Source organism: Lissotriton vulgaris, chromosome 5 (assembly GCF_964263255.1).
Source record: "Lissotriton vulgaris chromosome 5, aLisVul1.2, whole genome shotgun sequence".
NCBI classification, from domain to species: Eukaryota; Metazoa; Chordata; class Amphibia; order Caudata; family Salamandridae; genus Lissotriton; species Lissotriton vulgaris.
The window spans coordinates 313621461-313647928 of NC_141693.1; the positions used below are offsets into that span (position 1 = coordinate 313621461).

Sequence of the window (26468 nt, forward strand, 5' to 3'; positions counted from 1 at the left end):
GTGCAGAGTAGTGAGTGTGCAGAGTAGTGAGTGTGCAGAGTAGTGAGTGTGCAGAGTAGTGAGTGTGCAGAGTAGTGAGTGTGCAGAGTAGTGAGTGCAGGTGCAGAGTGGTGTGTATTGGCAATGTAAATGACAATGCCATTTATTTATGATTTAAAGAAAAAAAAAGAAATGTCATGAGCAATGCCAATTGCTCTACCTTTAATGATGCCGAGACCATTGCATTGCAAATGCTTGTTATTATTATTAAGGCTTAGTGTGCTATGAACAAAACAGTAACTTTGTATCGAGTTGATTTATTACAATAATTAAACATTATTATAAGACATTGATGAATTTTTAGGTTATTGACCTTTCATAATTAAATGACCAAGTCCAGTGGTTTACAATGATTACTTTATCTAATCAGGGTGTTTTCATATATTTTAAATTACACTGTGGCTCACTTATATTTATTTGACCATTGGGGTTTACCCCTTTCAAATAGTGCCATTATTTGATGGATATATTTTGTGTGAAATTGAAACAACCATACACAATGTTTTTATGTCGAAATTGTACAAACTGTTAGAGGAATATAAAGTATCTGAACTATTTTATAAATATGTCATTGTGATAGTAATTTTATTGAGTTTATTGCCATGCATGTTATCTATATTTTAATAAATCTAGTACTACTACATTTCTCATTATCCCCACCTTCCAGTCCTCCTCTTCATTGGAAGTTTTTTCTTTGCAGTCTGCATCATCAAATTCCGTGTCCAATTTATGTGTTTATTGACATAAATTCTTGGTCTCTTGATTGACCATATCACACTTTTGCTTTAGTGTCAGAGCAATAAGGGTTGTTACTTATATACTATTTTTGTATTTCTTTCCAGTGGAAAGATGTATGAGTTCTATGCAATCGGGTACTCAGATGATAAAACTACGAGGGAGTTCCAAAGGCCTCGTCCGCTTCTACTACCTGGATGAGCACAAGTCCTGCATTCGCTGGAGACCATCCAGGAAAAATGAGAAGGCCAAAAGTGAGTACATAAAACTTTGTGAAGCTGTGTGTGATGGCTTACAACACTGTTTGTGTATCAATAGATGCATGTTTTAAAGGTATGACTGCACCTTGGCTCTACATTCATTCTGACAATACTTCTGTTCATAGAAACTGAGCCTGTGGTGGTTGATAAAAAATGTGGACAGCCATTTGTATATAGATTCTATATGGTAGTATTTATTGCCACAGGCTCTTTTGATCCCTAAACCGTATTTGGCTCTGCTACTTTCTTTCTGTTCACTCAACCTGTTTACTTCTTCTGAGCTTCCTACTTCAGACTCATCGAATACCCTTCTGTCCTTCGATTATTTGTTCTGTAAAAAATATCTCTGTTCAGCATGGTTTTGGGTTTTTCACATTATTTCCCAGTATTGATCTTATCCCCAACTCTATCACATCTTTCCAATATACATAGGTTGTGATTGAGTGCATCCAACATTTTTGGTAGACTGCTCCGCACTGTCTCTAGTTTGTCTACATACTTCTGGGGTTTTCGGTTCTAGAACCTGATACAATGTTGCATAGATGGGTTTTCTAACTAAAGAAATTGAACAAGGTCTCCTGCGACTGATGCAGTTCTTCACATCATGTTCCAAAACTATGCATACTCCAGATATGACTTCTAGAGCCGAACAGATATCCATAAGAGGCATCCTAAACATTACAGAATTCTCCATAGGAGGCTCTAAACCGGCAGGTATTTGTTCGGGCCAGTGTATGGTACAGAATACAATGCTCTAGAGTAGACAAACCTTTTACTACTGGACACAGTTTTGGAGATGTAGATACACACTCGAGTCAGGCCCTCCAGTATTTGACACAACACTCAATATGGTACCTCTATAACTAGACACAAATCTCCAGTTGTGCTCTCCAGCACTGCACACAAATCTCAAAATGTGATCCGTGTTTTCTAGTGTTAATGACCATTATCCTTACAACATTTTGAGAAACACTGACAGGGCGGTCCCATACCATAAGCCTCTTACTTTGGTTTCAGCTTCCAAATGTTTGAACAATACATGGGTCTCAAAAAAAGAGACATGAAATGGGGAAAACGTCAGAAAACTTAGCTCACCCATGAAAGTTGAACAAAAGCCACACTAGAAAACTCTCAGGAAGTGGGTGCTAGGGGCATTAGATACCCAAACGGAATAACATGCAGTGGGAGCCAGTCCTAGAAGGAAAAAAAGGGAAAATCTGAGAAAAAATTGAAAGATGAGTGGGTGATGAAATCTTTGCCAAAACAGGACCATTTAGCAATCCCATGAGAGATGGCAGAGAAGATATAGGCAAGGGGTGAGACTGGATTTGAGACAAGATTGGTGCATGCTGATAAAAACTAGGAAAGATTTGCTCCTGTTGCTTATCTTTTGCCAACACCCAGAGGACCATATATTCTAATTTGACCCTTTATAAGTGAGATGTCTAAGTTCAAACCCGGAACTTATAAATTCCAACCAATCGTTTCTCTGCAGAAGAGCAGTACTTAGCTCACTGTTACTCACAGCAATGTATAGACATTGTATGTACATGTGACGGCCAGATGTCTGCGACAGATAGGATCTTATAGCGTGTAATCTGCAGAATTACATGCTGAGCCTCCTGATCCCGTTCCTCGTTTTACTAAAGCTCAGTGACATTTAGACCCTACCGCGGGAGGAAATGAAAGTTACATAACTGTTGGCCGGTAGAGTCTTCTGCTACAGAGATTTTCGTGAAATATGTGCAAATAAAATCACAAATCCCCTCCTTAAAGAAGCTTTGGGTGTTTCATGCTGCTAAATACAGGGCAGTTCATATCCAGCTGAACTGGGAGTCACACAGTGAGTCTGACTGCAAACTTTCTTGCAGTATTATCGCCTCTCTTTATGTGCGTGTGTGTGTGTGTGCGCGCGTGTGTGTGCGCGCGCGTGTGTGTGTGTGTGTGTGTGCATTTTTTTGTGTGTGTGCATTTGTGAGAGAGAGGTGTTTGCTATGCCAGTGAATACAAAGACAGCTTAATAGCATATGTTGTTTAAAGCAGTACTAACACAAGCACATTCACAAATGTACTATTATAGTACAAAGGGCAGCCCTATTATTACCAAAGTGCAGCATAAATGATGTGCAAAAACACTTATTTTCTCACAGAATGCATTTTGCAAAGACTTGACAGAGGGAAACAACCTTTATCTAGGTGTATGGGTTTAACCACTTGCATCCTGGGTCTGGCTTCATGACTAGAGCCCATAAAAACACAGCACCCATGAACCATATAAGCAGATCCTCATTGAGTAACATCCTATTTGTTACCAGTGCTGAGGCAGGAATGGCCAATATGATTCACTCATAGCTTTACATCTCATGAGTATGGCCTCTCCCACATTCAACAATGGTGATAGAATATTCTGTACATATATTCATGTTGTGGCAATGATAACAAATATGGCCCATATATTATTTAGAGGCAAGGTACAAACAAATTCACAATTATTACTAGAGTGAAAAGATCAAATTAGATTTTATTACCACAGTACAGAAAAATGAACATGAGAAAAACACTTTTTAATGCAATGACTTACTCTCCTTTGCCATCCCCACACTGAACAATAGTAATAAATGTCACTCTGCACATCTCCATCAACCATGCAAATGATCTAACTAATGGCATGTGAAATGACAGCAGTTATAATAAGACTTATGTCATCTAAAATTACATAATTTATCAGACCACGGTGCATTGTAGAGTGGCAAGTTATAGTATAAGATAGGCTGGTGAGAAGAATGTGGATTGTGGTGCACGACATATAGTAAATTGAAATAGTGCATACGTTTGAAATGTACTTCTAACTAGTGGTGCGCAAATTTAAAATGTAATTTATAACTCTACCTTTATAATTTCTGCTGTTTGTATAGTTTAAGTTGAGTTTGTATATAAAGAATAAAAAAGATTTCCTAACTATACCGTAGCTTTAAACTTTGTTTTTTTCATTACATTTAAGTGGTTCTTATTTTATAATAAAACCATGTGTTTCAAAACATAGTCTTGAGTGTCATTTAAATAACTGTTGTTAAGCACAGCGTCACAGAATACAGTGCAGTGTCTTACGGCCACATGCATCAATGTTCCCGTTTGCGAATTCTTAATTGCGAATATTAAGGAATCACAATTAAGACTTCTCAAATGGCTATGCATTAGGAAATCGCATTTTTTTTTGCGATTTCTTAATTTTCCTTAATTGCGATTCACAATTTACGAATCGCAATTAAGTAATCCCTTTCCATCGATTCCTATGGGCCTAGAGGCCCATAGGAATGAATGTGAAGGCATTCTCATTTTGCGATTCGCAATTAAGGAATCGCCAAATGAGAATGCAATTTCAAGGGTGCAGGGGGGGGGTCCAAAGAACCCCCCCCTGCACCCCTGAAATGTACCTTTAAGTACTTTTTTCACACACACATGCCCCAAGGGAATGTGTGTGTGTAAAATGAAACTTTTAAAAATGCACTTTTGTGCATTTTTGAAAGTTTTTGCAAATTACCATTAAGGTTAACTTCATGGTAATTTACCACTTCCTATTTGCGATTTCGCAATTAAAAAAAAATCATGCATTGCATTAAAAAAATTGCAAAATTGCGATTTCTTAAATGCAATCGCAATTTAAGAAATCACAAATAAATTGTGATTTCTTAAATTGCGAAAAAAGCAAAAACCTTAATGCATCCCAAAAAAGGGGTTTGCATTCGCAAACGGTCGATTTTTGCGATTCGCCCCGTTTGCGAATGCAAAAACCCTTGATGCATGTGCCCGATAGAGTGTCGTATTGTGGATTGGAATGCAGTAGAGTGGTGTAGAGTGGTGTTGAGTATAGTGTAGTAAAGTGTTATATAGAAGACTGGCATCGAGTGGTCATACAGTGGAGTGGAGTATTGTAGAGTGTAGTGGCATGTTGTACATTGGAGTGGCATGTCGTACAGTATAGTTGAGTGTTGTACAGTGGAGTATTGTTGACTGTAGTGTCGTGGCGTGAAGTGGAGTGTTGGTGAGTGGAGCGAAGTACATTGAACTGTCGTACATGGCATACATTGGGCTAAACTCTCAAACAGTGTAGTTGAGTAGAGTGGCATATCATAAAGTGAAGAGTGGTATCTTATAGACTACAGTGTCGTGGAGTGAAGTACATTGTATTGGCATACCATACAGTGGAGTGGAGTGTTATATATTTGGATTGGTGTATCATACAGTGGAGTGGTAAATCATCTTGTAGAGGTTGTGAAAACGTCATAGAGTGGAGTACAGTTTATTTATATAGAGTGGAGTACAGTATTGTACAGTGGAGGGAGGTAGAGTAGATTAGAGCAATGTGCTATAGCGGAGTGCCATATAGGTTTGTTGGGTGTAGTGGCATAGGGTTTGGCTCAGTGGAGCGGTGTGCAGTGGACTGGCTTACCATGGATAGTATAGAGTGGAGTGACATAAAGTGGAGTGGCATCCAATAGAATAGCATACATTGAAATGGTATAGAGTGGAGTGGCATACACTGCAGTGGTGTAGAGTGGGGTAGCGCACAGGAAAGCTGCATATAGTGGAATATCATTAACTGGATTGGCATACAGTGAGGTGGAGTTGAATAGGTAACAGTGCAGTGGGGTACAACAGACTAGTGTAAAGTGGAGTGCCATATGTGGAATAGTGTATAGTGGAGTGAAGTAGAGTGGAGAGGCATATATTGGAATAGAATAGACTGGAGTGGCATACAGAGCACTGTTGTAGAGAAGAATAACGTACAGTGAAGTAGTGTACAATGGAGTACCATACACTATAGTTTCATACACTTGAGTGGCGTACAGTAGAATAGGGTAGAGTGAAATAGCATTGAGTGGAGCAACATAGAGTGGAGTTGCATACAGTGGACTAGCATAGAGTACATTGGCATAGAATGGAGTAGTGTATAGTGGAGTGTCGTAGACTGGAGTCTCATATAATAGATTAGTGTACAGTGGAGTGGTGCAGAGTGGAGCGGTATACAGTGGAATAGCATAAAGTGGAGAAGCGTACATGGTAGTGGCATAGAGTGGAGTAGGGTAGACAGGAGTGGTGTACAGTAGAATAGCGTCCACTGGAGTAGGGTACAGTGGAGTGGTGTACAGTGGAGTGGCATATTTGTGCATGGATAGTTTCAGGGTGAACCATTAGCGGGACCGAGAAAAAGGTAGGATCGAAAAAAAGTGTGTTTCCCATGTTAATTCCCAAAGAGATTTTAGACAAAACTACAGCCCTAACTGCTGGACAGAATTACACCAAATTTGGCAAAAAGGCAGCTCTTGGTCCAGAAAATACCCTTTTTTTATTTGCTGTAAATTAGTTCTGTAGTTTTGAAGATATTACAGAAAATCCAAATTGATATATGTAGGGACACAAACCCTTCTCCAATCTTCCCGATCTCTCGTAAAGATGTTTGCAAATTTTGCACCAGAATAAAAAATTAAAAAAACAAGCGCAGTGACCTGCGCTTATTTTCACTTTAGCCCCCGGGTGGGCCTGGTCCCAGAGGGCATGAGGGTATTTAATAAAAAAAGGAGAGGTGCATGGACCCCTTGCTAGGGATCTTGTTAGCCCTGGAGACCACCACATCCCCAGGACTTTATTTAAATTGGGAGGAGGGGCGGATGGACTCCTATCGATAGGGCTAATTGAGCCTCAGGGACCACCACCTCCCAGGGCTTTACAAAAGTAGTGGGGGGGGGCTGCACCGACCCCCCTCCTGAGTCTTTAATATGCCACATGGACTACCGGGCCCTGGTGACCACCAACTTGACAGGGCCAAATACAAATTTTAAACTCAGAGAGGGGCCACATGGTCCCCCCTTCTGGGCTAAATACAGCACCAGGTACCACCAACTCTCCTGGGCCAGCCCGTGCTATTTAAAGGAGAGGTCCCCCCTGCTAGGACCCTTGTTAGCCCCTGGGACCACCACCTCCCAGGACTTTAGTTAAAATTGTAGGAGGAGCACATGCTTCCCCCTCCATCGGCCTCATTGAGGCCCCTGGACCACCACCTCCCCAGGGCTTTACAGGAGTAGTGGAGGGCCACCCACTGACAGACCCACTCAGATACAGATATACCCACTGGGACACTCACACACCCACTCGCAGACCTACTCAGACACTCTCACACACACTCATAGACCTAATAAAACACTCATGCACCCAATCACAGACGTACTTAGACATTCACACCCAGTCACAAACCCACTAGGCACTCATGCACCCACTCAAATAACTACTCAGACCCTCTCACAGACCAACTCAGACATTCATGCACCCACTCGGACACTCACACACCCACTCACAGACCCACTCAGATACTCAAGCACCCCCTCACACACCCAGTGAGAAACTTATACAGCCACTCCCAGACCCACTCAGCCACTCGCACATCCACTCACTTACCCATTGAGACACGCATACACTCCCACACACACCCACTGGGACACTCATTCACTCACTCGAACACTCACTTTCAAAGGTTACAGATTACAGTTAGGAAATATTATTTTTAGAAACCTTACAAATTCACTTAAAAACAAAGTTTATAGGGATTTTATAGTTACAAAATAACATTGAAAAATGCATAAATTCACACAAAAAACTAAGAATGCAGGGACGTTATAGTTAGCAAATACCATTAAAAAAACTAAGAAATTCACTGAAAAATACAAAGGTTACAGGGACTTTAGAGTTAGAAAACAGAATGGAAAAAACCTTAGATATTCACAGAAAAAAACCAAAGGTCTTTCAATTGACCATGTCATGTGTGATGTAATATGTGAGGAGATAAGCAGTGCCTTGCAGCATTTTCTTCTAAATTCTATTTTCTAACTATAAAACCCCTGTAACCTTTGTTTTATTCAGTGAATATATATATATATATATATATATATATATATATATATATATATATATATATATATATATATATATATATATATATATATATATATATATATATTCCTCAGGACTGCAGGTACCAGCAATCAATTCGCAATCAGCTGATCCACAGCGCGCCAATAATAAAGCCTATGACTGCAGTACCGGCATATGCGTGTCTTTCTCCTTCACCCAAGCCTCTGATGAAGACTTATCGAAACGCGTCAGGCAGTGGTGTCTGGGGCTGCTAAGGGATGTGGCAAGCAGGCAGCTTCTAGATCAGGGGCCTTCAATCTGTGGGGCGCGACCCCCAAGGGGGGCGTGGAGTCGTGGAAAGGGGGTCGCGCATTCCCGTCGCACTTCTGCCTGAATCTAGAATAAACGTTTTGGATTCTGAACAGTGCATGTCATGGACTTCTCTGATTGGAGGACGTTGTAAAAGAATACAACGTCATTGACGACTGTCCTCCAATCAGAGAAATTGCAGGATGCACTGCACACCAGGAAATGCCGGGAACTGGGGCCTTACATATGCACCTTTGGTGTGCGGAAGGCTCTGGAGCAGTGGTTCGTAAAGGTGCAAGCTGAAGGGTGCTGATCGGCCTTATTTTAATTTATACTGGGATTATGTCTGGATGCCTCTGAGCCGGTACTGCACGGCAGTACTTATGTCCCTTCTTGTATGGGACCAGCCCCAGAGCTTTTTGTTGTTTGCGCCTACGCCTTCACAATGAAGTTTTTGGGTGTCTGACGTCCTGTTGCTTTCGACACCAACATGAAATAAAGTACCCTTCTGGAAGTAGGCTTGAGGCCAAATACTTATAGGAGTAACTTTTAATAAACGGAACTTTAAAAAAATTAAAATGTTTGCAGGGGGCTTACTGACACTGGCTTAATGATTTAGGCGCCATAAATATGGAGTGTTGTCATCAACAGCTGGTGTGGCAACCTCGTGTGAGAGCCTGGGATCTAAAAGGTTAGCCAACGCCGCACTGCTAGATTTTTCGGCACGCCCATGCACAAATTTCTATTAACACTGATGCCCTTTGCCACCCATAAGACTAAGCAGCACCTAGGGAAGTGGGCAGCCTTTGCTTCCCCCATCTACTGAAGGCTTAAAGGGTATGTATTTAAATAGACAGTAGTCTGTTTGCCTTTGTATACCTGAACAAGCATTGGCATAGCCAATAGGTCTCGTCTTTGGGACCTTATATGTGTTTAGCCAGAGATAGAGAGTGAGTGCGAGAGAGAGAGATAATGAGCGAGAGTGTGTGAGTGCTTGTGTGTGCGTGTGTGTGAGGGAGAGAGAGATTGAAGAAGCGAGAGAGAGGAGGGGTGGAAGAGGGGAACAGATAGTGCGTGATACGAAGAGAATGACCACAGGAGGGATGAAAAGAAATAGAGATGAGTATCTGGATGATGGCTAGGCAGAGAAAGAGAGATGGCAGAAGACTAGATACAGAGATAAAAAAGGAGCACAAAACAGACAAGGGGAAATGGTGACAGAATGAGTGTAAAGAGATAAACAGGCGCAGAGAAAGAAGAAGAAAAAGTGTGACAGAGGAAGTGCTAAAGGGAGATAAATTAATATATATGAAAGGGGAAATTAGTAGAAAATACATGAAAACGAGCACCCATAATTCGGCTAGAAGCCTGGTGGCCCTTCAGACGCACACAACCTTCCCATGGGAGCGTCACAATCCCACTGTGCTCCGCAAGTAAATGGATATAGTGTGAGGGAAGCATGATGTGCATTAAATAGGGCATTTGTCCTGAGATGACTCAGTGGCAATTGCATTTTGAGAAGTGTATACTGATTTATAGTTCCAAACCCAATAATGGATTTAAAGTGTAATATCTCGAGAACTGTATGTTGTAGAAACCAACCAGAGACATCATGTGTTGTGTGCACTCAGACTCGAGCTCTCAGAGAGCTAGGGGGGTGCCATTTACTTTCTTTCCAAGGCAGGGTTGGGGCAGTGCGACTGTCATGCAGGCTCCAGGTGCTCTGCCCCCTTTTGAACTGGCGCTGCCACCAAGCTGGGTCTGGTGGCTTAGTGGACTATGGCATCCACTGTAGGGGCCTGTGTTCGACCTCATGGTCACAGGTTCAAATCCCGGCAGGTCCACTTGGCCTTTCAACCACCTGAGGTCGATAAAATGAGTACCATTGAGTTTGGTAACAATAAACATCTGTTATTCAGCGCCTTGAGACCCTAGCTTGGGTGATAGGTGCGCTTTACAAATACACATGTTATGTTATATTATGCAGCTGACAGAAAGGCAATGTGCTTGGTGGGGGCCTGGGAGGGCGGGGGCTTGGAGGGTGCATAACATTGATGGGATGAAGGGGAAGAGCATGGACAGATAATTCACGTGTGTGATTATTAGGTATTGAGAGACAGGGTCAGGCCTACTTTAACTGACAAAGAAGGGAGGGGTGGGAGGAAAGAGGCATGTGTGAACTGTTTAACTCTGCACAAGACCAAAGGGACTTTACAAAGGTTGACTAGACATCTTTCGGTTGTTTATTGCTGTATTTTGTTTATAAACTGTTACTGATGAGGTGAAAATGTTGCCCAGTGTCACCGTGGGTAAAACATTTCAGAATAATGATGCAGTAGTATCCCAAAATATGCGTATCACATAGCATTATTTACATTTTCTTACCACACAATTTTGTCGACCCTGCTGCATAATTTGGTCCTCCCTTGCCTCATAATTTTAGTAGCCCTTCCTATAGGGCAGTCTGGGAGTACCCACAGGGGTGGCCAGTCAGGTCAGTGTGTGTGCTTTGTTTTGCTGCTTGCTGGCCTGTTTTACAGTCTGTGGACAGTTTTTACTCTTAATTTCTGCGCTATCACCACAAATATTGTCTGCAGGACGCAGAAGTGCATGTAGTTTATCATACCTTGCAAAATACCTCTAAAGTTCGGCCTTTACAAGTTTAAAACTGTGGCATAATTTGGTCCTCACTTGCCTCATAATTCCAGTAACCCTGCTTTTTTAGAGATTTTTGGTTGGAAATGTGTAGTAAGCCTGTGACTCCAACCTTGAGTCACCCAAAAACCTTTAATATGCTAAACACCGTTTAATAATATTTCCCCACCATAAAAATGATTTACCATGGGAACTGGAGGCGTTTGTGGTTGTCGGTGATGAGAAGTACCAAATTCTAGAATTGTTTTTCAGGAGGGGGTCCTTACGCCTGGAAATTTTGACAGGGGGGTCTCGGGGTCCAAAAGTTTGAAGACCTCTGTTCTAGATCATGGATTGGGACTGGGCTGCAGCTTGAGGCCCGTGACCGTGCTCGCGTTCCTCCCGTCTGTTGGTACAAGCCAGAGCGTGATGTTTTAGCGGCCGCCATGCCGCTGGGAGAGAACCACCCCTCGATACCTGGGGGCCACAGGGGAGTGCATCCAGCACCCCTCTCTTCGTGGTTTCACGGACACTGAATGCAGAACCCACCTGTTTGCCGGGGCCCACTGGGAGGCCGAAATTGCCAGCAGAACATTTTTCCGCGCATATGCAGAGGAGATATCCATATTCCTCAGGACTGCAGGTACCAGCAATCAATGCGCAATCAGCTGATCCACAGCGCGCCAATAATAAAGCCTATGACTGCAGTACCGGCATATGCGTGTCTTTCTCCTTCACCCAAGCCTCTGATGAAGACTTATCGAAACGCGTCAGGCAGTGGTGTCTGGGGCTGCTAACGGATGTGGCAAGCAGGCAGCTTCTAGATCATGGATTGGGACTGGGCTGCAGCTTGAGGCCTGTGACCGTGCTCGCGTTCCTCCCGTCTGTTGGTACAAGCCAGAGCGTGATATATATATATATATATATATATACACATATGTATATATGCATATATACATATGCATATATACATATGTATATATGACCTGGTGGCAGTCTCCACTAGGTAGTTATAGTTAGGTCAGCTGTTCCATAGGAAACGTTTTTGTGTGTGTTGCTAATAACTTTGGCCTGTTTGAACGAATCTCTTTCAAACTTTCGGAAAGCATGCTACTTTGCGCTTATTTGGAGCATGGAAAGTTTTGAGGTGATTTATCAAGCGGGGGCCAAGAAAAAAGGGGTGTCCCAAGACACAAAATTCCCATGCAATTTCCATAGATTTCTTTAAAACGGGCTACAGCTAAAACTGCTGAATGAAATAAAACAAAATTTGGCAGGAAGCTAGATTGCGGTCCGCAGATTGTGGTGTTTGTGATTTAGTGTACATCCGTTCAGTAGTTTTCGAGAAATTAAGGTTAATAAATAATTGTATAGCTGGACAGTTGGGTCCGCGAGGCGGCAATGTAAAAGTGGAGCCATTTGATTGGCCATGGGGGCTTTATTTCCTTTGCACCATCTCGCTCTCACAGGAGTCAGACTGCCGCAGGAGCGAGTACTCTGATTGGCTTGAAAAAAAGTAATAATATGAGGGAACAGGGTATGTGAAATGAATGAAAATAGGTACTTATAAAGAGCACGGCTGCTCCACAGAGTGCCCCGGCGCTAAAGGACTGCCGAAAGACAGGAAAACCAGAGCCCAAAGGCCAGACCACACAGAGAGAATAATTGCTGGAAAAGCCAGGGTTTTAGCTGTCTCCTAAAAGCAAGCAGGTCCTGGACCTGCCTAAGATGAAGAGGCAGACAATTCCATGAGGGGGCAGCCAGCACTTGAAAGGAGCAACTGCCTACCCGGGAACGGGCAAATTTAGGAATGAACATCAGAGACTGCACTGAGGACCTCAAGGCTCATTGCGGCACATAATGCTGGACCCTTCTCCTGAGCTATATGGCGCCTGTGCCATGAAAGGACCGAAAAGCCAGAACCAGAGCTTTGAACTGTATCCTCTTCCGAACCGGTAACCATTTAAAGGCCTTCAGGTGGATCGTCATACGTGCTCTCGGTCCCACCATGAGATTGGCTCTGGCCGCCGCATTCTGAACCACCTGCAGATGATTCAGTAAGTACTCAGGTATCCCTAGGACATAATAGGGGGGCCCGAGGGACCACCCACGAGCCACCCAAAAAATCTGCAAAAAATATAATGATCCCACAAGTCTCCCACGGGATTAGAAAACAAAATGTCGGCCTGGCTGCATTCACTATGTTTATGCCCTGAGGAGCTCACCCCCGGGGGCTGTATTCATAAAGGGGAGGGAGGTTTTATAGCCAAACCACTAGTCCACTCCCAATGGGCGAGAGCTTAAAAATGCTCCCTTCCACTGGGACAGACTATGGGCCTGTTTTCCTGCCCACACTAAAGCACAGCTTGGGGTTGGCTGCATGTGGGGGGTTGGCTGCAGGACCTGGCAGCAAGCATGGTCCTGCAGCCAACCCATGGCAATTAAATATCACTTTACATATAAAAAAAACCTAGAAATTCACAGAAAAAACAGAGGTTAAAGTAACGTTATACTTATGTGTGATGGCTTGATGTGGGGGTGCGCGGCCCCCCTTCTCTTTATTTTTAGAATTTACCCTGAGGGATAGGGATGGGGTCCCCAGGCTTAGCAAGGATCGGGGTTGGAGGCTGTGTGACCCCCTCCCCATTTATTTAAATAAGTGGCCTCGGGGATGGGGTCCCCTGCCTGATAATGCCTAGGGGAGGAGACTGCTTGGCCTTCATCCCCATTATTTTTGGAAATAGCCCTGGGGAAGGGGGACCCAAGGCATCACAAGGCTCGGGGAGGGGGGCACATGGGCACCGCTCTCCCCTTTAATGAAAAAAAATAAACAACCCTGGGGGATGGGGTTTGTATGGTCTTACAGGGCTAGGGGAGGAGGGATGTGTGCCCCCCTCCCCTTTTAATGTATATGTATGGCCCAGGGTAATGGAGTTCCCAGGGCCTAATGAGGCTCGGGGAGGGAATCTGCCAAGCCCCCCTCCGTTTACTTAAAAAAAAGGCCCTGGGGGATTGGGTCCTAAGGGCCAGGCCCTATTGCCAACCCCCACTTCACATGGTCGAAGGCCATGTGAAGGGTGGGCTTGGCTGCCTTGGCTGCCTTTTGGGGTGTTGGCCACAGGGCTTGGCCTAAGGCCATGCCTTGTGGCCAACCCTCTACCACGCACAGCTGAAGGCCTTGTGCAGCGTGGGGTTGCTTCATGGGGAGGGTTTGCCAAAGGGGTGTCTGCAAGTCCTGTGGCCAACCCCCATGCCATGCATGACGGAAGGACCTGAGCAGTGTGGGGTTTGCTGTCTTTATGGGTGCTGGCCGCATGCTCATCCGTAAATGCAACCCCCTCTACTCATGGCCTTTGGCCATGTGCAGCGTGAAGTTGGCTGCAGGGCCTGGCTGAAGGCCATGCATGCCAGGGGAATGCACTTATGTATGATAATTAATTATCAATTTGCGTTAAAAACAACTAGAAATTCACTGAAACAAAACCAAATGTTATAGTTAGGCCTGATTAAAAGATATATGTGATCAAGCTTTGTTGAAAGCGAAACGCGTAATGGCGGCTGGCTTGCTGGAGAAAATAAAGCACCTTGATTGAGCACTTAAAAACGGGTCTATTCTTTCGTCATTGAAGATTGGGCTGGGGCGGCTGCCTCAGTTTGTGTGGCGAATTTATATATATATATATATATATATATATATATATATATATATATATATATATATATATATATATATATATATATATATATATATATATATATATATAATATATATATATAATACACATACATACATACATACATATATGTATGTATTTTTAAAAAGCCTTAAAAGGTCACTGGAAAAAAACGAAGCTTAAAGTATTGTTATAGTTAGGTGAATATGTCAGTGCCAAAATTAAGGTTTTGAACTAAACAAAATACAGAAATTCATGAGTTATGGTTAGTAGAGCGAAAGCAGGTATAAACAGGTGTAGCATTGGGGCTCTAAATGTAAGTACAAAATAGCCCAGAAAAATATGAGACTACAGAAACAACTTCCTGAGGTGCAAAATGCATGGGTTATGTGCCACATTGACCCTATACCATACAATTCACGTGTAGCATAGATCACATTAACAATCAACCACAGATATATGAGGAACCCTCAATGCACACTGTGTTCAATCTGTATACAGCTGTTCAGAGAAAGCCAAGTTCAGAAAAATATTAAACATCTGTTCCAAAAGGAATGCTCTGCTATGGACAGATTTTATCTGTATGAGCCCCTGACAGTCACCGAACTTACATTGAGAAATAAAGTTGACATGAGTAGACGAGTGGGTACTGTAAACTGTATTCATTGTATGGAGAGAGTTTACCTTGTACCAGACTGTTTGCAGACAATGAAACTCTTGTGAGAAATACACTTCAGAGTATTAAAAAGTGTCTAAAAAAACTGTACACTCTATGCAACACTTAGCAAAAAAGACACTATTCAATTAAAATTAGCAATGCCTGAAGGTGCTAAAGATTATACTACTGCTAAAAGAACAATTGATGGGCAGCATGCAGAACAATGTCATACATTCACCCAGTACAGAGATCTAGGCCTAAATCCATTGTTCTTTAGCTCACTTCGCCTCCCCCGCTCAGACCCAGCCACATTCAAATCATCTTGACCCTGAGCCCAATGGGAATAGTCCAGCCTGAACTGCCAGGCCAGGTCCTCCCTGGACTGGAAACAAGCATCCTAGGACCGGTTTTGGGGTTTCACCCCTCATCAGCCAGGATAGCTTGACTCCAGTGGCATCAAGAGCACAGGACCCACGTCTGGGCATACCCGTCCCACTCGGGTGACAAATGCAAAAAGAACAATTGAGGGACTGTTCAGTTACCCAGAAACCGGTCCCAGGATGCTTGTTTCCGGTCCAGGGAAGACCTGGTCTGGCATTTCAGTCTGGACTGTTCCCATGAGGCACAGAGTTAAGACGATTTGCATATGGCTGGGTCTGAGCTGGAGTGGCGAGGTGAGCTAAAGAACGATGATGGGTTCAACCCAGATCTGTCACTGGGGGTGAGTGTCTGAAAAGCTTCAGCGCTCCATCCATCATCTCCTTGTGTTTGAAAGATTATACTACCTGCAGAATTTATCCTGTGGCAATCTTTTTTACAGATAGCCCATCTTTTGAACAACAAGCACAGGTACATAGCTTACTACCTGGTAGACACTGTCCTCTATGTTAAGTAGAAATTGTAATGCTGAGACTATTCTGTGTAATAACTCAAGGCTGCTTTCAATACTCAGTATTTAGTATGCAGAATCGTTGCACTGCTGGAAACTTTTTCTGAGGTACCAAAATATTTGTGTGGAACATAATGAACACAAGCCGTCAACTGCCACCTACAAACAGAGCTACTCTTCAATACAAAGAGTTATAATGTGTTCAATACCTCTACACATCTATGATGCATTAGGAGCACTTGCATTTTGTAAACACCTACACCCATTAGCTGGATCCAGGCTTTACAAAATTAGGTGGAAAAGTACTATGGTAGTTACCCACCATCATTTAATCTATAAAACAAACTAGCACACTCATTGGATGATGTCATTATTGATGTCATCAATGATATCATTTGAGGTGTCATGAGTGATGTCATAAATGATGTCATAGAACATGCCATGAATGATGTCATACATGAGGTCATAAGCAGTGCATGGCGGGGCGCAATTTATAGCTAGCTCTGCTAACTATAACAGGTGAATTTCTGTATTTATGTATTGTTAATGTTGCCAATGACGTATTCACCTAACTATAACATTACTTTAGCCTTTATTTTTTCAGTGAACATATATATAAATATATCTATATATAAAGCGTGAGAGAGAAAGCGAGGTAGAGAGATAAAGAAAGAAAGAGAGAGCATAGATGATGGGTAACTGGTGGTATCATGAACAAAGCTGACAACTGATTACATAGTCAGAGTTCCTTGGGAGCAGTACCTTCGAAAATTCCACTAAAAGGTACCACCAACTGTAGTCTATACTCATTTTAGTGTCAGAGTTACCAAATGATGAGAGGGGGGTTAGAAGGGGTACTGTGGGCAAGGAGATCTGGAAAGAGATTTTAGGATGATTTAGTGCACTTCATTAACGCAATCTTTAAAATAATGCTTTATATAAATTAAGGCTAACTAACATACAAAAAAGAAAAGAAATGATTATGGTTTAATGCCTTATTATGCAATAATCAAGGTTCCGTAATGCAGGTACCTACAATTCTTTTCTCAGATTCAATATACCTTTGTTCGTTGATCTCTTTTTTGCCTCTAAAGATGATTTGACTTTCGAAATTTCCTTTGAAATTCCTCTTTAAAATTCTGAACAGTAATTGTCTTCATTTCGCTCTCACTCTGGTTATCTTTATAGGGGGAATAATCAGTATTTCTTGTACTCCTTTGTTTTAAAAAATCCAAATTCTGATAATAATCATCAGGAGCAGTCTATTTTGCTTTTGCTGTGAGTCTAAGAAGTATAGTCTTATTACTTTTATTTCTGTGATATTCTAAATCAAAACTGAATAACACTCGATTTTTTTTATTAGATGCTTTCTTACCACCATTAGTAGTTGTTCATATCAAAGCTTCCCTTCACCTTTTGTGCATTACCATTACACGCCAAGACAATGGGTCAGTTGTTACAACTGCAATGAGTACCTCCAAAACTGACTGCTCTTCAAGGATTGCAAATATAAAGAGCATGGCTGTTAGGGCATGGCTCCTTTTTAATCCACTTTCCATTTTAAAGATGGTAGCCAAGATTTCTACCAAATCTTTGTGTTTCGTTCTTTTAGGTGGAGCCTAGGCAGCGCGCATGAGCTGTTTGCAAGACCTGTTGTTTTGGCATGCCCATGAATTTGCCATTTGTTCGTTGTTGTGCCATTTAGAAATGCAGAGTTTTTATTTGTGCATTGGGTCTGATTCTCCCACTTTTGCATGCTTGGGTCACTCATTGTTTGCTTGTGGTGGCCAAACCAATCCATCCACGGTTCCTCCTGGTCATCCTGATCTGCCTTTTTATTTTGTAGGCTATCAACATCGTTTTAGGCTTTCAGGCCGTTTTAGGGAGCAATGCTCTGTTCCGCACCTCCAAAGTGCCAATTTCTGTCCGGTAGTTGTTGAGCTATGCCAATAGCACTAACTCAAAAAAATGTGAGACCTATTGCATTTCTAATGCTTGTTTCCTCTTGAATTTGGCCTTGCTGTATAAATCTCCTCACAAATGCTTTAGTAGCTGAACTTTCAATCGCTGATACAAGAATATGGTACAATGAGTTTATCTAATACAGCTTATAGGTTTAATGTTACTTCACATTGTTTCGCGTAATTTGCTTACTAAAAACAAGCAAAACACATAGGCACGCATCAATAATTGTGAAGCACTTATAAGCATGTGTCTCTCTTACCTCGATTTATTAATGATGCTGGCAGAACGGCTTCTTTACCAAAGTTTATGTCACACACTTGGATTTTCTAGGAATCATATGCTCGCTGTCTTTGTTACTGGTGGGTGGGGGCGGATTTCCACAAGGAGACAGGTCTATTCCTGACAGTCAAGTTGTTTGAAAATGTCATAAGAACCATTAGCTTGCAGTATAGTACCATATCACACAGTTTCTCGTCATGCACTTTTTGTCTTACATGTTTATTTTGGGGTAGTTTGCTTGAAATAGCTGTTTTCTCCAAAATGTAATTAAGAACGGACTTTGTTTGGAGTTAGAATGTTTAGGTCTGGTTTACCTTTCCTGAATAAATTGTTTAGAGACAATGAGAAATGGTGAGGGACAGTCGATGTAGGTGATACCGTGGCAGCCGCGTTCATCGCCTAGTTATGGATTTACTATATTTGCCAGTTACTTGCCATATAATTTGCAAAATTTACAGGTTTCACCACCCATATTGTGTCTAGCGCAAATAGATGAAAATAATGCTTTCAGAGAAAGTGCCCCATCATTTTCACTTATGCATTATAATTTAGAAAAACCACGACGCATAATTTGATCCTCTATGCCATATAATCCTGGTATCCCTGACAATCTTGAAGCTCTAAAGAGTGGTTTAGGGGCAGTCAATATGTTGCAGAAATTTGTGTTTGACAGGAAACCATAAAAAAATTACTTTCAGTTTCTCATGGTTTACCTGTGATATTTGGGTCCATATCACTGTATTTTGAGTAAAGGATTCACCTAGTATACATGTATATATGCCATGGAAATTCTCTAGTTATTGTTAGAACCAGAATCCATAACTTACACAGCAGCCAAGCAAACCATAACTCACACACCAAATGAAGTGCTCATGATCTCACTTTTAATTACACAGATGCAATTACAACGTTGGTAAATCATCTTACAGATGATATTATATATCACGTTGCTCTTAACTCTTTGACTGGGAAGACCATAAATGTGCTGTCATGTAATCTGCTTATTTGTTTTTTGCATTTTGCTCCTTGGTGTTGTTATTTATCAGTATAAATATTGCCAGTTCATACGGATAAGACAGGGTATCTGTCTGCCACTTGAAAGGAGAAGGAGTCGATCTGACAAAATCAAAAATCAGCCATTTCTCTTTCCTAGCATGATAAAATAAATGCCATTGATTTAATAAAATTGGTACCTAATGTCTGCAGTGCTGGGAAAAAAAGTTGCTGGAACCAGGCACTAAACAAAGAAAACATGAGGGTGGATCATCAGAGTTCGGCATGTTTTGCTGCATATTTCCAACTTTAAGTGGCTCGATTTAGTACATACAGTGTGTATTGGGTCTGTGTTTAAGTTAGAGTAAAACACTTTTACGCCAGACGTAAGGTTGGACTGATTTGGATATGTCAGGAACCCGTCTTGGTGCCACTAATTGTCTGCTAAATAGTGGCCTAGTGCTTCGAAGCTGTAATGCTGTAGTCTGGACCCGTTGCTTCAAGCACTTCCTTTCTGTTTCAAGTAACTTATTTTATTGGTGACTGATCAGGAGATCAAAGAGCGAGACGGTAGCGATGTGTGAACCTATATAGATAGTGCAGGTCTATCTTTAGAAAAATTAAATTTAATACGTATTGTTTTAAACCTGTCCACCTTAGGGTGGTCTTCCCCCAAACATTTTGCCTTACACCTCCAATTTTTTGCTGATTTCATTTTTGCTATCTTAGGACTGTGCACATTTTACCACTGCTAACCAGTGCTAAAGGGCTTGTGCTCTCTCCTCAGCGCACAATATATTGAAATTGGCTTACACCCAATTGGCACATTTAAATTACTTGTAAGTCCCCAGTTAAGTGGTACTGCAAGTGCCCAGGGCCTGCAGAACAATTGTTACTACTGGGCCTGCCACACTTATTGTGCCACCCACTTATGTAGCCTTTTAAACATGTCTCAGGCATGCCATTGCAACCTGTGTGCAGTTTTAAACTGCCATTTTGACCTGGCAAAATACACCTCTTGCCAGGCCTAAACCCTCCTTCCTAATACAAATAAGTCGCCCACAGGGTAGGCCCCAAGCAGCCAACAGGGCAGGGTAAATTATATATAAAAAGTTGAACATGTACTATTCACTTTTACATGTCCTGGCAGGGAAAAACTCTTACATTCGTTTTTCGCTACTGCAAAGCCTGCTTCTCCCGTAGGATAACATTGGGGTAACTTATTATATTTAATACGTGATCATTTTTATTTGGGACCAAGTATGAATGTTGAGTTTGTTGTCTAAAGAATTGTATATCAAAACCCTCTTTAATGGTAAAGTCGGATTTTAAGTCACAATTCTGAAAATACCACTTTTAGAAAGTTGGCATTTTCTTGTCCCAACCATTTGGTGCCTGCATCCTGTGTCACATGACTAGGTGTACCTGGCAGTTGGTCTTTGTGTATTGCTCCTAGACAGTGGGACAAGATGGGTTATGTGTTATCAGTATGAGCCATATCTGACTTGATGACGGGGTGGAGCTTTCACCTACCACACTTGCACATTACAACGGATCTGCCCCAGCATACTCACAGGAACATAATAAGCACAAGAGGCTTCCTGTCATCTGCCCAGATGGCATGTGGAGTCCTGCTGGGTTCTGCTGGAGTGTGTTTCTGATCCTGGAGAGGTGCACCTCTGGTCCTGGACCCTTGGTGTATCATCAGAAAGGGAGAAATCCTAAAGTTTTGAGCGTTTTGCAAACATGAATGGGCCTGTTCATGTCAAGATCTTGCCACCCGCTTTTCTCGCCAGTGCAAAGCTCCGGTGAACTCGACTCTTTGCGCTACAGGAACTGCCAGCATTGTTAGGCAATGTGAGATCTGCACTTCGTGCTACATTATTGACAGCCTGCAGTGACCTACAACATGAACTTAAAGCAACAACCATCATGCGATGCCCAACAGGATCTTCAACTACAGCAACATTCATCCACGACCATGTCCTGTTCGACGACCATCTGCAACGCTCCCCCTGTTCCTCAACACCCCTTCCACCTCTGTATTTTTGGAGGTAACACTTTCATCAGGAATCATCTTGTACTGTATACAACATGCACTCCATAGTGGTTGACCTGAACTTGGGACTTCCATCCGATCTCGCACGACCAGATATACTCAAGTGGAACATTCTGCTTTTAGCTGCTATGCCTACCATAAATCCTTGAAATTGCATATCTCTGGTTCTACTGATTGGATTTTGGTCTCAAATAACTATTCTATGTGTTTAAACAAGTGTAGGATATTTCTTGTGTTTTCACTTTATTACTGTTGGAAATGCTGCATGTATGCTTTACACCTTGCCTCTGAGTTAAGCCTGACTGCTTTTGTGCCAAGCTACCAGAGGTTTTATTTTGAGTTGAAATGTGGTTTGCTTTGTAGGAAGGTGGATATCTGACTATATGGTTACCCCAACTTTTTGCCTAGTGTTAACTGGTTTTCGACTTAGTTGGCCTGGGATCCTGCTAATCAGGGCCCCAGGCTATCTGCTCTCACTGTAAAATGGACTCCATGTACTTTAGGTACATCTCCAATTGGATATTGGGTCACCTTATGAGTCCTTGTATAGTGTACCACAGGTACCTAGGGCAAAGGTGCATCCAAGACCTACCAGGGGCTGCAGCATGTGTTATGCCACCCCTGGCTGGCCATCCACACTGACACAACTGGCTGATCACTCAGCTAGGGCAAGGTTGTGTAATCACCCCTTGCTTAGATATAGTATTCCTAAACCTACCATTATATATAGACACATATAAACCTATAAGTCACTCCTATGTCAGGCCTTGACAATCCTGAAGGCAGAGTGCTTGGTTTTATGTGAGATGGTGCTCTAGCATGAGATGAGCCTGTCTGCAGCTTTCGGAACCATGTCCTTATAGCTGTTCTATGATATAGCCATACCATATACTCTTAAGTGCATTATAATCCTAGCGGGTAATGCTTACTTTGGTTTGGCTTTATCGAAACATGTTGTGTAAGGTGTCATATGCTTTGGAATTCTAGAGGGAGAAGACATGTAGTTGTAGCTTTACCCGGTTAAAGTTAAACAGAGCCTCAGCATCACAAAATGGATGCTGCTGCCACAGACACAAGTCTGACCTCCTGCAGCTGGGAGCCCTTCCAGCGAGGGAGGCCTGGACAATAGATATCCTGCCTTGGGAGGTGCTAGCACCTCCCCAGACATGCTATAGTGTATTGGGGCTGGGTGGGTTGAATGAAATGATACACTGCCTGGGGCACACAAGGTGCTCCATGCATAGCCCGGTTGAAACCAGTTGCTAGGGCACTGCAGCCCCAGCTCTGGCGCGAAACTGGACAAAGGGAAAGGGGTGTAACCACCCCTTCCCTCGTCCCACCCATAGGAGGGAACTAGCAGGTAATCCAGCCCCTTTAATTCGTATAAAGCTAGGAGCTGAGTCTTGAGACTTTAGATTATCCTGAACTGAAACTCTGAAACGAAACTCCGGACCTTCGACATTCTACTGCAACTGGAAGACTGAAGAATCTCCCTTGTGGTCAAGGAGTGACCACCCTGTGCAAACAAACACCACCTAGCGAATTGCCAGTTTGCTTTGTTGACGCTCCTGAAGGATCCCGACAACTCTGCTTCACAGGACTGGACTTCCAGACTTCTCCGACTCCGACCCACACCTCCAGCAAAGCTGAGATCCGTGGCAGACACGAGAGACGTGGGACCAGAAACCTGCCGTTTTGCTCTTTGCTAAATTGTGCAGCTTCTGAGGCGTCCTCGAAGTTGTGCATTGGGACTTGAGAAGCCCCAACACCGAGTGGCAAGTGCACCGAAGCTCAGCCCTCCACACTCCACGAGTGCCGCGTGGGGCCTGCTCTTGCATTTCCTCTTGACGTGTCTTCCCGGTTGCTAGCCCACTAGCTAGTGGCCATCTTGAAGACTCAATTTTGAACCAACGCTGCTTGCCTGATTGCTCTGGGCTTGCTCTTGCTTTCCTGTAAAAGGGGAGCTCAACAGACCTTGCTGGTCTGTACCAGAAGCCGATCTTCACTTCCTGCGTGGGTTGCCTTTGCCAAGGCTTGTTGACTCCAATCCGGAAGCCGACACCGCCAACAGCGAGAGCCTTCGTGGGACAGTCCGTATCCAGCGCCTGGTTGTCGTCGACGCCTCCTGGTCCACGTGGCTGCAGAGACAAGCTTCACTTCTTCACCTGTTTGCAGCTCGACATTGCCTTGATCCTTCCTGGTTCCTTCCTGGTCACTGGCTAGTGACCCAGACTCTGTCCCCTCTGCTTTCAGGTTCTTCACTTCTCCGATCCACCCTTGCATCCACCCGGGCAAATTCATCCTGGTCGCCTGCAGCATCTTCTTGCATCTCTCCATAGGAATCGACGACGAAACCCGACACGACTTCACACCTATGCACCCGGCTTCCCTGGGTGAGGTAACTTGAGTACTCCGATGCTCCCGTGGGTAATAACTATCCAAGTGTCCTGTTCTAACTGGGTTTCCCCGCAAGTCCACCCGGACTGTCCGAAATCAACTAGTTTCTAACTTTTACGTTCCCATTGAAAGTCTAAGAGAACCCGCGTGTGTGTTTAGACACTGCACACCCATCCTGTGAGACTCCTAATTCCTAACCTGTGGTTGTTCAGTGTAGTCCCAGCGATTCCCTAGGCCCTAGGCCTATTCACCTGTTCTGAAGTGGTTCTTATACCACTTATTTAGTATATGATACGTGAGGCCCCTAGGGCAGAATTGTATTTGTGCAACTTATAGTATGCTTATTGAGTCACGTGTGCTGTATCTCGAACTCTGACATAAAGAGTGCAGAGGGGTTGTGTTAGCAATAAATACATATATATTTTATATATACCTTGTGTGGTGTCCTTTCATTTAGTATTCAAGGGGTTATTATTGGTAAAACAATTGGCTTCACATGCTCTGTGAAGTATTAGCCTAGGACTGCTTTGTCCATGCTACCACTAGGATAGCTAGTCTATTAGGTTGACTTTACAACCATCACCATAAGGGTTGTTTGGACTGATACAGGGTGCCCACTAGAATAGTGGACATCACATATCAGGCCAACTTCTCACATGCTTGTGTTTCACTCTGACAAGAATTGTGGTTGCTGATTGAGTAGGGGTTCATACCCCTCAACCAGTATTTCCTACATATAGGAATCAAAAACCTTTTAGAAAAATTATGATAAAATTAGTAAAGTCCAGTAGTGCTTGAACCAACCTCTCATTGCAGAGGCACAGGCCTATATTTTCTGAGCAGCATTGGCCTAGTGGAAAGGTGTTGCTGCACAGTACTGAGTCTGAATCTGGCCAAGGGTGATCTTTTTAACCCCTTCGCTGCTCATGACGAGCTCAGCTCGTCATGCAGTACACTGGTCGTGTGCTTATGACAAGCTGAGCTTGTCATGAACAATGGGGATCATGCATATGCAGCACAGGAGGGGAAAACCTCTAGCAGCCAAGGTGTTAATGAGTTGTCAGTGAGGCTCAAATATGTCTCTAAAGTGTTGCAGATTTGTAATATACCATATCACCTTAACATTGGTTGGCTAATTCGGACAGATCTCTCCCTCTAGGCTCAAAAAAATATTCTCCGCTCATGCTATATCCCATTTTACCATCGAGTGAGGATTATTAAATAAACACAGTCTGCACAAATATGCACAATCAAATATATATACCACAGCCAGGGAATGTCCATGCATTTATCAATAGTTAAGCAATCAAGAAAAATAGTTTTGTTTACTTGGACATGTGGATTCGACCATGTAGAAAGCCAAAGTGAATTTGGGGCCAATTTGAAGATAACTTTGAAGTATGTTCAGTCTAGCTCCTCTTGCCAGAAATAATGGGGTCAACTGAGAAGGAGGACGAGCAAACGGCAGCAGAATCTGTATTCTTCTGATTGCAGGGCTGAACAATTTACATCGCCCCAGACCCTAGTGCTAAAGGTAGCAAAAGCAATAGGGATGCACTGATCCTTCCAGATTTTTAGAAGAAGCTCTGTTGGCTTACTTCCAATGTTGGAGCTCCTATAAATTGAGAGAACTTTAGGCCTCTTGCAGACACCAATTATCAAACACTAACCCTAGGGACAGAAGCTGTGAAATGCTAATGAGAGCTGTGCTGATTGAAATGGAGCATAGCCTAGAAGATATCGCACTGTAGGCCATAATGTAAAATTTAGAAAGATTGCTGCGTACGCCAAGATCACTTATAAATCTGGCAACAATGTTCATCAGAATATTAGGGCTGTTCAGCGTTCCGGCCGAAATGATGATCTGTCAGAATGTAGCAATGCAGGAAGTGCCCTTTTGCCTACTAATGGTACATTGAGTGCATTAATGTACAAAATAAACATAAGAGAAGATAAAACACAGCCTAGCCAAACTCTTCTTTTTAATTGCACAGGCCCAAGGAGTCACAGTTGCTGCCATATCTAATATTAGGTGTAAAATCTGAGTGTAGAATGGCGAGAAGATTGACAAGTCGAAGATCGAGACCTAGGTCGGCCAAATGTCTCCAAAGCTTGGTGCGAGCAAGACTGTTGAAGGGGCTTGATAGAGCCATAACGGCGAGGTACATCGATCAACCTTTTAAAATGTATATTTCCCAATAATAAGATGTAGGATTAGACATTGCTCAGCTGTACCAAACCCTCCCAGAAACCAGATTATGTGTCACACAGGATTTCTTCTATTTTAGCCCAGTTCACGATTCTACTGTGTAACACTCTACCAAGCACCTTCTCCATAGAGTCTATTAAAGAAATTGGCCTGTAGCAGCACGGGACAGATCTTTCGCCTTTCTTGAAGATTGGAACTGTGATCAAATTAGACCTGGAATTGAGCAAAACAAACTCACAAGCATGATTTAGGACCTTTGTGAGTAGAGGAGCATAAATATATATCTTGGTCTTATACAAATCAATGGGGACTTCATCAGAGCCTGGGGCTTGTTCAGAGGTTCTAAGAAAAATTGCACTTGTGATTTCCTGTATATCAAAATTGTACGCGATTAGGTAGAAGTGCTAAAGCTAAGAGAGTTGGGAGACTATGGGGCAGATGTATCAAGATACCATTTTGCAC

At 42.8% G+C, this 26468-nt stretch overlaps 1 protein-coding gene across 1 annotated transcript in view; it reads left to right on the forward strand.

Annotated features, from left to right (window-relative positions):
- Nucleotides 1-881: 881 nt before the first annotated feature.
- Nucleotides 882-26468, forward strand: part of PLCH2 (phospholipase C eta 2) — a 548160-nt gene continuing 522573 nt past the window's right edge. The window contains exon 1 of the mRNA XM_086921546.1: nucleotides 882-1028. Within this exon, the coding sequence (XP_086777672.1) occupies nucleotides 893-1028 (136 nt within the window). The 5' untranslated portion in view covers nucleotides 882-892. The remainder of the gene's footprint in view (nucleotides 1029-26468) is intronic.